Here is a 12507-nt window from a genome sequence, read left to right as displayed (position 1 = left end):
TATCCCATAGAGCCGCCCCTGAGTACTGCAAAATACACCCTACTGCCCCCTATATACATCATACAGGACTTACATTGATAAAGGAGGCGTTGATGTAGTCGGAATCTGGAACTCCTTCAATTGGACTCAAGTGAAGTCTGGAATGATCATCTGGAAAGACACATGAGGAGGTCTGAGAACACACCAATGGGCCTGGTACTTGTGACTATTTACAGCAGGTTTTAATCTTTTTATATAGTTATATCATAACTACCCCCATAGGGGACAGAGATTTCTGACGAGGAGCTAAAAAAGGTCTTCTGCATAGTTAAAAGTAATAAAATTCTATATAACTGTAGTCACCACTAGAGGGAGCTCAGCAGTGAAATGCATACAGTTTATAATACAATACACACACTAATATATAAAAGTATACACACATTTGATTGGCAGCGATCTGACAACCCCTGAATCAGGCATATGGAAAGTTCTTAGTGTGTAAAGAAACAGCACAATTTGCAAGAGTGAGCCTTTTAAAGGAAACCTACCACTTAGAATGGCAGGGGTAAGCTGTAAGTACCGAGCACCAGCTCAGGGTGAGCTGGTGCCGGTACTTGCTTTCGTTAGTGTTATAAACCGCGGTATCGCGGTTTTAACACTTATTAAACTTTAGAGCAGAAGAGGCTTCGCTCATGCGCGCGCCTACATAGAAAATAGCGGAGATGCTGCGCGCGCACGGTCGCGCGCAGCGCCGAAGCCTCTCCTGCTCTAAAGTTAAAAAAGTGTTAAAACCGCGATACCGCGGTTTATAACACTAACGAAAGCAAGTACCGGCGATGAGCTGGTGCTCAGTACTTACAGCTTACCCCCTGCCATTCTAAGTGGTAGGTTTCCTTTAAAAACTCTTTATCCACTTCATGCATAAAAGGAACAAACATGCAAGTTCTACACATCTAACATCTGTGAATCCATTTAACAAGGCCGAGCGGCTTCCTGACCACGTGATCTATGGGTTTGACGTCCCCGGCCTGAGATGTGGTGCTCCAAAAATAAAAAAGACCAATTTTTTTGGTCTTAAAAGAATAACCCTTTGGCTCCCTCTAGTGGTGGCGTCCAGAACTGTATTGCTTATATCTCTGAGGTTTGCATCAGAACTGAGTGTTAGCTATAACCCAACAGGATCATGGACCTAAAGACACCTTGATGATGAATGTTACACTCCCTGAAGCTTTATTGTCATATTTTATGGGCAAGCAGAGGTTGCACAGCTGCAATTTAACCATTATGATATCCGCTCTATCCAATTCCTCTTTAATCCCTCATCCTGTTAGTTTGTTACAATGTATCAGCAAGTGTAACAAAACTAACAAACCCTCAGCAGTGGAAAGCACTCAGATGCCTAGATCCATGAGCTGTGTTCACATTGTATTATTAACAGGTTTAAATAAGATTTCCATATAACGACAGCAAGCAGAGATCTTGACTTGTGTACATTAGATTAGGTCACTCACAGGGCAGGATGTTCACGTAGCGGTTCTTCTCCTTGTTCTCCTCCTTGGAGGCGGCTTCACAAGTGGCTTGGATGGGACAGGCCGGCAGAGCCTGGGAAATCAGGCAGGAAGGAAAAGTGATGAGAGAGGACGCAGATACAGATATATTCAGGTGATGTACAATGACGGGGAATGTGCTGCCACCTGCTGGATTTCCTGTGCAATGTCTATGGGTCTGAAGAAGATTATCGAGGAGCATCGGGGCACACAGCCGAGTAATCAATGCCATGGTCACACAAGGGTTAATACAATGCAATGTTGGGACCCCGGGGCATAAATCAGTCACCAGTCTCAGGAGGAGTCTCCAAGACAGATGCATTTTGACTAAAACGTGCAGTTTGTAAAACAAGCCACCAGAGGGCAGTATAATTTAGGAATATCACTTCCTAGTCCAGTGATGGCGAACCTATGACACGTGTGTCACCACTGACACGCATAGCCATTTTCAGTGACACCTTTGGCAATTATTTCCTGTAGTGCGCAGGCTGAGCGGTCTGCATGCTGCAAAGAAGGGGAATGTCAGAAGCAAAATCGCAACGCGTGCCAGACGGCTCAGCAGGACACGTAATACAGCGATCCGTGTCTGCGCTTGAGAGGCCCAAAGTTGGGGCTCTGTGGCCAATCAGGCGCGAAATGCTTCCTGTGCTGACTATTCTTGAATACTAGAGGACAGCAAGATAGTGTGGCAGAAGTTCACAGGGAATTGACTTGTGAGGTGTTGAGGCTAAAGTTTTCCTACCAGGGAAGAAGGTGCATTTTATCGCCCACCTGCCGGCTGGTAGTGACACGCTGCCGTGCTGTCCACTGGAGCGGGCTCAGGCAGCGACAAAGACGAGGTGTCTGAAGTAAGTGCTGCCTCTGTGCTGTGCCGCTTCCTCTCGGCCTGTACTGATCTGTCCTATTTTGGGAACTCCCATTTCTCCTGGCAGAGAGTATGCAGGAGCCCCAGTATAACCTCTTCTTCTGGGATCTGGCTTACTCGCAGTACTTAGGCCCAAATTTGATACTATAGGTAGCTGGCAGAGGCTTGTCTGCCTGGTGGCCTGTCCAGCTCCTGGGAAAATGAAACCATCACCTGAAAGGACTATTAGACACGTTTATCATAGCCTCACTTACAGTAAAAAAAAGTGACATTGGCAAGAAGAAGTCCTTGAACCGACCTCTTCTGCAAAGTTACATTTTGTGTTTCTTAAAGGGATTGTCCAGTAGGCTAAGACATTTTAGGAAAGGTGACACACCACCCGAGTTGTGCTCGGTTTTTTGGCGAATTTTGACACCCCAAGCTCAAAAGGTTGCCCATCACTGTCCTAGTCCCTAGTCACACACCATCTATGAGTATGTCCTCACACTGCTGTGATCTCAGTTCTCAGCACAGCGCTGCTCCAGAGCTTTTCCCCTGTAAATGCAGTAGCATGCTTACTCGGAGCAGCTGTGTTCTAGCTAAGTGCACAGAGTACAGCAGTGTGAGGACACACTCACAGTGCACAACTAGCAACTACAACCCTGGAATATGAATCTATATATCACAGTCCTGCTGCTACTAACAACATACACAAAGGTGTAATTACACTTCTCTCCAGCGACAATACTAGACACTGCCTGCAGAGAGCACAGCAGTGTGAGGACATGCCCCCCCAGACAACACTGGATCTGCTGCCAGAAACAAAGTAAACAATGGTCAGATTGCACATCTCTCCCGGGACACTACCTGCAGAAATCACAGAGAACAGCAGTGTGAGGACAATCCCAGTGCACTTTGGAGAAGCTACAATCCTGGAATATAAAATCCATCCTGCTACTAACCACATACACACAGGTAGGATTACTCATCTTTTCAGCAACAACACCTAACACTGCCTCCAGTGCAGCTACAATCCTGGAATATAAATCCATATTTCACAGTCCTGCTGCTAACAAGATACATAAAGTTATGATTACACATCTTTCCAGCGACAACACCTGACACTGGCTACAGGGTGCAAAGAGCAATGCAGTTCAAGAACACACCCCCAGTAGAATCCTGGAATGTAAACCATATTTCACAGTCCTGCTGCTACTAAATTAAACACAGAAACTCACATTGAACTCTTCCCGGAAGAGCTTGTTGTCGTCGGCCATTCTGCGGTTGATCTCCTCCTCCAGCTTGTCCACGGGCAGCGGTGGGTACTTGCGGTTGGTGCTAGGAGATCTCGCCAATAGCGGCATGCTCTGCGGCTCTGCCGGGAAATCAAACATTTACACCCCAGGAATCTCCAGAACTGTAATTATGGCAGCACAGGGCACAGCAATACCTACCCATGTCATCAGCCCTGCCATTGGATAGACGGAAAGAATTGGAGTGACTCCCCGCCTGTTTATACTTCTTAAATCTAAAAAAGGAAATAAAATCCCATTAACATTTTGATCAAGAAAAGTAAATTTGTGAATGAGATGTAATACAGCCATCTGGCCACTAGGTGGCAGCACAGACCACAATGTTATTATACAGGGCGAGGGGGCCTATATTTTATATCAGAAACATGGCCGCCACCTTCATAGCCGCCCTATTGGATCAAGGGCGTGCGTTTCCTATAGGAAGGAGAGCATGTAGCACTGGAGAAGACCACAATCAGTCTGTGTTATTGCCAGAGAGATTGGATCCGGCGTCTTCAGGACCAGTGACATGTCACGTAGCTGTGCATCACAGGGAACTTTCCTATGCTGAGAACTTCTGACCCACAAGAGATATCGCAGATCTGATTGTGGCGATTAATTTACAAGACAATTTTAGTCTTTTTTTTTGCTACATGATTACCTCTTCCCATCGGAAAACCATACCCTGGATAAAAGATGCAGGGATGTGGAATATGGAAAACCAGACCTCCGACTCAATTTCCCCAATTCCCACATACATGGGGCACGTTTAAGTGATACATTTACAGCGATAATAAGGATTTTATTAACCAATATGATACAATAATCAAGTAATTTAGAGAGAACATTAAAAAATATTTATTGGAACACATCTTTAGAACTAGAACTTTGATAAATTTGATAATTACCGTATATACTCGAGTATAAGCCGACCCGAGTATAAGCCGAAACCCCTAATTTCAACACAAAAAACTGGGAAAACCTATTGACTCGAGTATAAGCCGAAGGGTGGGAAATGCATTGGTTACGGCCTCCCAGTATATAGTCTGCCAGCCCCTGTAGCATACAGCCTGCCCAGCCCCTGTAGCATACAGCCTGCCCAGCCCCTGTAGCATACAGCCTGCCCAGCCCCTGTAGCATACAGCCTGCCCAGCCCCTGTAGCATACAGCCTGCCCAGCCCCTGTAGCATACAGCCTGCCCAGCCCCTGTAGCATACAGCCTGCCCAGCCCCTGTAGCATACAGCCTGCCCAGCCCCTGTAGCATACAGCCTGCCCAGCCCCTGTAGCATACAGCCTGCCCAGCCCCTGTAGCATACAGCCTGCCCAGCCCCTGTAGCATACAGCCTGCCCAGCCCCTGTAGCATACAGCCTGCCCAGCCCCTGTAGCATACAGCCTGCCCAGCCCCTGTAGCATACAGCCTGCCCAGCCCCTGTAGCATACAGCCTGCCCAGCCCCTGTAGCATACAGCCTGCCCAGCCCCTGTAGCATACAGCCTGCTCAGCCCCTGTAGCATACAGCCTGCCCAGCCCCTGTAGCATACAGCCTGCCCAGCCCCTGTAGCATACAGCCTGCCCAGCCCCTGTAGCATACAGCCTGCCCAGCCCCTGTAGTATACAGCCTGCCCAGCCCCCGTAGCATACAGCCTGCCAGCCCCCGTAGCATACAGCCTGCCCAGCCCCTGTAGCATACAGCCTGCCCAGCCCCTGTAGCATACAGCCTGCCCAGCCCTTGTAGCATACAGCCTGCCCAGCCCCCGTAGCATACAGCCTGCCCAGCCCCTGTAGCATACAGCCTGCCCAGCCCCCGTAGCATACAGCCTGCCCAGCCCCTGTAGCATACAGCCTGCCCAGCCCCTGTAGCATACAGCCTGCCCAGCCCCTGTAGTATACAGCCTGCCCAGCCCCTGTAGCATACAGCCTGCCCAGCCCCTGTAGCATACAGCCTGCCCAGCCCCTGTAGCATACAGCCTGCCAGCCCCTGTAGGATACAGCCTGCCCAGCCCCTGTAGCATACAGCCTGCCCAGCCCCCGTAGCATACAGCCTGCCCAGCCCCTGTAGCATACAGCCTGCCCAACCCCTGTAGCATACAGCCTGCCCAGCCCCTGTAGCATACAGCCTGCCCAGCCCCTGTAGCATACAGCCTGCCAACTCCTGTAGTATACAGCCTGCCCAACCCCTGTAGCATACAGCCTGCCCAGCCCCTGTAGCATACAGCCTGCCCAGCCCCTGTAGCGTACAGCCTGCCCAGCCCCCGTAGCATACAGCCTGCCCAGCCCCTGTAGCATACAGCCTGCCCAGCCCCTGTAGCATACAGCCTGCCCAGCCCCTGTAGCATACAGCCTGCCCAGCCCCTGTAGCATACAGCCTGCCCAGCCCCCGTAGCATACAGCCTGCCCAGCCCCTGTAGTAGGAAAAAAAATAACACTGTACACTTTCCGACGTCCCCCATAGGTCCTCTTCTTTCTCAGACTGTCTCAGACAGAAGAGGACCTACAGGTGACGTCAGAAAGGTGAGTTTTGACTTTATGTTTTTAGTTGACTCGAGTATAAGCAGAGTTAGGGTTTTTGAGCACAAATTTTGTGTTGAAAAACTAGGCTTATACTCGAGTATATAAGGTATGTAAAATAATAAGTGGAAAAAAAAGGTTTTCAATAAAAATATACTGAATAATATTTGTTGAGAGTCTATGAATTTGTTCCTAGAAACAGCATCACAGCATCGCCTCCATCAGATCGTCCTTCATACATGACCTCAAGTCTGACCTCATTATTATGGAGAGCAGGCACTCTGGCTGAGCCCCTACACTGGCTGAGCCCCTACGCTGGCTGAGCCCCTACACTGGCTTATGGTGATGGTAATGCGGTAGCCACACAGGCAACATCTCTAACACTTTCCGGATATAGAGGAATTGCCTTGTGTACAGTCAGTTGAGATGAACGGATCAGGCTTAGAAGAGCTCAGTAAGAGTCTCATATGATAACGCTGCACAGTCTACATGAGGGCTCGGCTTCTGCACCTACAGTAGTTTTTCATGTTTGTGTTTCTGTATTTCTGATTCTAAGATGTTACAATGCACTTTTCCCGACACTTTCTATGTACAGAGTATAGAATCCATCAGAGCCGCTAACCTCTGCAAACAGGAAAAGCAAACTAACACATAAAGCAGTATACGGAGAGAACACACACAGGACACTCCTGCCTTCATCCAGTTTTCCTGATCACTCTAGTAATTCTAAGCCAAGTGCAGAGATTCCTCGCCCTCTGATCTGCAGGGGAGGAGCTTCACTACCGAGCATGTACATAATGCGCAGTCACATCCATCTCAACGCAGATAAGGAATAGGACCGACATTTATAGGATATTTCATAATTTCCCTGAATTCTGATAAAAAAAAAAATATTTAGCATATACTACAGGGAACTAACTGTGACAATTTATCATATATTTTTGGAGACAGAGTTGGTCTAATTTATTCCGACGCCACCAAAATGTTATCAGACTCAGACTCCACAGCCCTGCCAACATGGTGGCTTTCAATATGGCGACCATATTCCGGACATAGACTGGGCCGTAGGCCACCTCGCCCGTTACTTGCCAGGGGATCGGATGTGTCATTTTACTTTCATTTCTGAAATAATGGGGGAGGGGGAGACTCTCAGTGTAGAGAGGAGGGGGGTCTGTACCTTTACACACAGGACCCACCCGGACACTCACCGCAGCATGTACAGCACTATGATGATGAAGACGATGATGAGGAGGGAGGACAGCGCCACCATGACCGCGATGATGGGGGTCTCATCTGGAAGGAAGGAAAGACATGCATGTGACATCACCGATATGACATCATCACCTAGCGAGAGGGAACCTCACTGCTGTGATACTACTATGGGGTGGGTTCTAATACGGCATAAACCCTCACCCTGCAGCAGTTATAACTTCTGATGGACTCCCCTTTAACCCCTTAGTACCGCAACCGTTTTCCACGCGGCAATTTCGCTGTTTTCCTTCAAAGCCATCTCCAAGCTGTAACTTTTTCATTGTCTAACTCTAGGGGGTCTTGGTTTTATTTATATAGAATATGCACAGAGCACAGCAGTGTGAGGACAAGCCCCCAGTGCAATTTAAGAAGCTATAAATCTTTTAAAATCCATATTTCACAAACTTTTTGCTACTAATATACAGTAAAATACTGTCATTACTGCAATTGTCCTTGACATTAGGTGGACAGCAGGGACTTACCTTGATCTTCTTCTGGGGAAACTGCAAATATAAAAGGGAAAGAAAGAAACAATTAGTTGATAGAATTAGAGGTAACAAAGATCTGTAATCACATCATAACAAAGTGACCCCTAGTGTAGAGGCGTCTGGCGCTAGTATAGTCTGATCCCTGCAGTGCCACATGTCACCACTAGAGTATAACCCTCTGTCATATGTTCTTATAGGGGAGCTCCATACTTCCCCCTGTCCAGCGCTGCACCTCCACAAAGGGGGGACAGAGGGACAAATAGTAGAAGAAAAGTGAGTGCAGCTCTGGGGTATAATACAGGATGTAACTCAGGATCAGTACAGGATAAGTAATGTCATGTATGTACACAGTGACTGCACCAGCAGCAGAATAGTGAGTGCAGCTCTGGAGTATAATACAGGATGTAACTCAGGATCAGTACAGGATAAGTAATGTCATGTATGTACACAGTGACTGCACCAGCAGCAGAATAGTGAGTGCAGCTCTGGAGTATAATACAGGATGTAACTCAGGATCAGTGCAGGATAAGTAATGTCATGTATGTACACAGTGACTGCACCAGCAGCAGAATAGTGAGTGCAGCTCTGGAGTATAATACAGGATGTAACTCAGGATCAGTACAGGATAAGTAATGTCATGTATTTACACAGTGACTGCACCAGCAGCAGAATAGTGAGTGCAGCTCTGGGGTATAATACAGGATGTAACTCAGGATCAGTACAGGATAAGTAATGTCATGTATGTACACAGTGACTGCACCAGCAGCAGAATAGTGAGTGCAGCTCTGGAGTATAATACAGGATGTAACTCAGGATCAGTACAGGATAAGTAATGTCATGTATGTACACAGTGACTGCACCAGCAGCAGAATAGTGAGTGCAGCTCTGGGGTATAATACAGGATGTAACTCAGGATCAGTACAGGATAAGTAATGCCATGTATGTACACAGTGACTGCACCAGCAGCAGAATAGTGAGTGCAGCTCTGGGGAATAATACAGGATGTAACTCAGGATCAGTACAGGATAAGTAATGTCATGTATGTACACAGTGACTGCACCAGCAGCAGAATAGTGAGTGCAGCTCTGGAGTATAATACAGGATGTAACTCAGGATCAGTACAGGATAAGTAATGTCATGTATGTACACAGTGACTGCACCAGCAGCAGAATAGTGAGTGCAGCTCTGGGGTATAATACAGGATGTAACACAGGATCAGTACAGGATAAGTAATGTCATGTATGTACACAGTGACTGCACCAACAGCAGAATAGTGAGTGCAGCTCTGGGGTATAATACAGGATGTAACTCAGGATCAGTACAGGATAAGTAATGCCATGTATGTACACAGTGACTGCACCAGCAGCAGAATAGTGAGTGCAGCTCTGGGGTATAATACAGGATGTAACTCAGGATCAGTACAGGATAAGTAATGCCATGTATGTACACAGTGACTGCACCAGCAGCAGAATAGTGAGTGCAGCTCTGGGGTATAATACAGGATGTAACTCAGGATCAGTACAGGATAAGTAATGTCATGTATGTACACAGTGACTGCACCAGCAGCAGAATAGTGAGTGCAGCTCTGGAGTATAATACAGGATGTAACTCAGGATCAGTACAGGATAAGTAATATCATGTATGTACACAGTGACTGCACCAGCAGCAGAATAGTGAGTGCAGCTCTGGAGTATAATACAGGATGTAACTCAGGATCAGTACAGGATAAGTAATGTCATGTATGTACACAGTGACTGCACCAGCAGCAGAATAGTGAGTGCAGCTCTGGAGTATAATACAGGATGTAACTCAGGATCAGTACAGGATAAGTAATGTCATGTATGTACACAGTGACTGCACCAGCAGCAGAATAGTGAGTGCAGCTCTGGTGTATAATACAGGACGTGACTCAGGATCAGTACAGGATAAGTAATGTCATGTATTTACACAGTGACTGCACCAGCAGCAGAATAGTGAGTGCAGCTCTGGAGTATAATACAGGATGTAACTCAGGATCAGTACAGGATAAGTAATGTCATGTATGTACACAGTGACTGCACCAGCAGCAGAATAGTGAGTGCAGGGGTATAATACATAGTGAGGATCAGTACCTGTGGTTGTGATACTTTCATCTGTCGGGATCTCCCAGGTTGGACTTGACTCCAGGATGATCTCTGCGGTGGTTTTATCATCAGTTGCAGGGATGATGGGGGTGCTTGTCCCGGTGATGGGGCTGATGGTGGTGGCCGGGGCAGTGCCGTTGTCAGACACTGTGTGGTTGGAGGAGTCTGTGTCATTACTGAGGGGATTGATGGTGGGGATTCCGTAGGTGACATTGGAGGTAGGTACAGGGATGACAGCGGCAGTGGTTGTAGCTAGGGGAGATTCCGGATCGGTATTATCTGGTTTGGCATCGCTTCCTGTACTCGGCACCATCCCGGGGATCTGTTGTGTTGGACCGGACGTCGCATTGAGAACGTCTGCAGTGGGGACAACTATGGAGGAAACAGAAGGAGAGGAGATGAGAAAGGAGAACCAACCCAAATATAGCATCTTATAGGAGGCAATTCCCACGCTATGGTTTGTATAGGACATTTTACGCCTTTAAATTTGGTTTACAGGTGAGAATACACTACCTCATCACCTGTCCCTGTCCCCCCCCCCAAGCCCGAAACCTGGGGACAAGCATCACTTAATATTTACTGTGCTGTAACCCTATAGCTCCGGGGACTTGCTACAGTATGGAAAATTTACCCCTGGGATACAGAAGCCCTGACCATGTGCCATATAATCCTGAAGGAAAGGTGTCCTCACACTGCTGTGCCATCTACAGGTAGTGCGAAGTATTATCCATCCCGAGATGTGTAACAATACCTTTCTATAAGTTGTTAGTAGCAGCAGCAGCAAGACTGTGATATATGGATTTATAGTGTAGCTTGTACCAGGGCACTGGTGGCGTTTACTCACACTGCTGTGCTCTAAGTTCTCTGCATCAAACTCTTACCCATCCCCTCCTTTCATATATAAATTGAAACTGTAGTAGGATGGATACAATAGTAGTCACTCAGGAGATGGAAGGGGTTATGGAGCAGCTCAGAGCACAGCAGGGTGAGGACACACCCTCAGTACTAATGAAGAAACTACCAGCCTGGAATTTAAATACCTTTATCACAGTCCTGCTGCTACATAAATGGCATGATTACACAGATTTCCAGTGAAAGTACTGGCAGCAAAGATCACAGGGCACAGCAGTGTGAGGACACAACTCCAGTACAAATGGACAAACGACAATCTCGGAATTGAAATGGATTTATTTCAGTCCTGCTGCTACTAACATCAATGGCATGAATACACAGATCTCCAGGGACAATACCAAGTGGTGGCTGCAGAGAGCACAGCAGTGTGAGGACACATTCCTGCTGCTATTCGTACAATTACCTGCTGATAAACATTTACCTTAACGTAAGGAAAAAGTCATCAAGGAGGTAAATCGCTGCTCACAGATATTGAAATTTTAAAGTTGTCTTATTGAAGATGAGGCTTCAGTCCGAAATATGGATGGAGGGCGGCGGAGGCCACCCGAGGGGTACAACAGGGAGGAGGCAGCAGCATGATGAGGATGTGCACATAATAACATTATGACACAGTATGAAGGACCCCCTGCACTCACCTCGGGTGCTGTTATCAGCGGCCACACACGTCACACAGCTCACCAGCAGGAGGAGCGCCAGCCCGGGGGCCATGATCACCTGCAACACACAAATCACAAGACATTATCAGCAGCTCCAGCGCCTACTAGTGGTCACTTCTCATATCTGCCCCCAATATATTACTGACACAGGAGGAGAAGAGACCCACATGACCACCCAAATAGAGAACACAGAAAGACTGACAGCATAGACTGACTATAAGCCAGAGAAAGCACAAGACCAACTCCATAATATCACCGGAAACAGCACCAATACCACCGGGGGAGCAGAAGATGGAGAAGTCTGATAACCAGGAAAGGGGGAAGCAACAACTAACCACAAAACCATAAATCTAATATCACAATGCAAAGAACATATGTATTATATGAAACAATGCACCCTATATAATACTGCCCCCTATATACAAGAATATAACTACTATAATACTGCCCCCTATGTACAGGAATATAACTACTATAATACTGCCCCCTATGTACAAGAATATAACTACTATAATACTGCCCCCTATGTACAGGAATATAACTACTATAATACTGCCTCCTATGTACAGGAATATAACTACTATAATACTGCCCCCTATGTACAAGAATATAACTACTATAATACTGCTCCCTATGTACAGGAATATAACTACTATAATACTGCCCCCTATGTACAGGAATATAACTACTATAATACTGCCCCCTATGTACAAGAATATAACTACTATAATACTGCCCCCTATGTACAGGAATATAACTACTATAATACTGCCCCCTATGTACAAGAATATAACTACTATAATACTGCCCCCTATGTACAGGAATATAACTACTATAATACTGCCTCCTATGTACAGGAATATAACTACTATAATACTGCCCCCTATGTACAAGAATATAACTACT

General features: G+C 46.7%; 1 protein-coding gene across 2 annotated transcripts in view; it reads right to left on the bottom strand.

The window, feature by feature from the left end:
- Positions 1–12507, bottom strand: part of PTPRA (protein tyrosine phosphatase receptor type A) — an 87279-nt gene that overhangs the window by 14180 nt on the left and 60592 nt on the right. For both annotated transcript variants that reach the window (XM_072126332.1, XM_072126333.1), the window contains exons 3-10: positions 11581–11659; positions 10022–10405; positions 7905–7925; positions 7380–7464; positions 3825–3898; positions 3609–3745; positions 1491–1581; positions 74–150 (exon numbers count right to left, since the gene is read on the bottom strand). In XM_072126332.1, the coding sequence (XP_071982433.1) occupies positions 74–150; positions 1491–1581; positions 3609–3745; positions 3825–3898; positions 7380–7464; positions 7905–7925; positions 10022–10405; positions 11581–11653 (942 nt within the window). In that variant the 5' untranslated portion in view covers positions 11654–11659. The remainder of the gene's footprint in view (positions 1–73; positions 151–1490; positions 1582–3608; positions 3746–3824; positions 3899–7379; positions 7465–7904; positions 7926–10021; positions 10406–11580; positions 11660–12507) is intronic.

The sequence above is a fragment of the Engystomops pustulosus genome, chromosome 1 (assembly GCF_040894005.1).
Source record: "Engystomops pustulosus chromosome 1, aEngPut4.maternal, whole genome shotgun sequence".
Lineage (NCBI taxonomy): Eukaryota > Metazoa > Chordata > Amphibia > Anura > Leptodactylidae > Engystomops > Engystomops pustulosus.
Note: the sequence above shows the minus strand (reverse complement) of the source record. Positions and strands in the feature narration are given on the sequence as shown.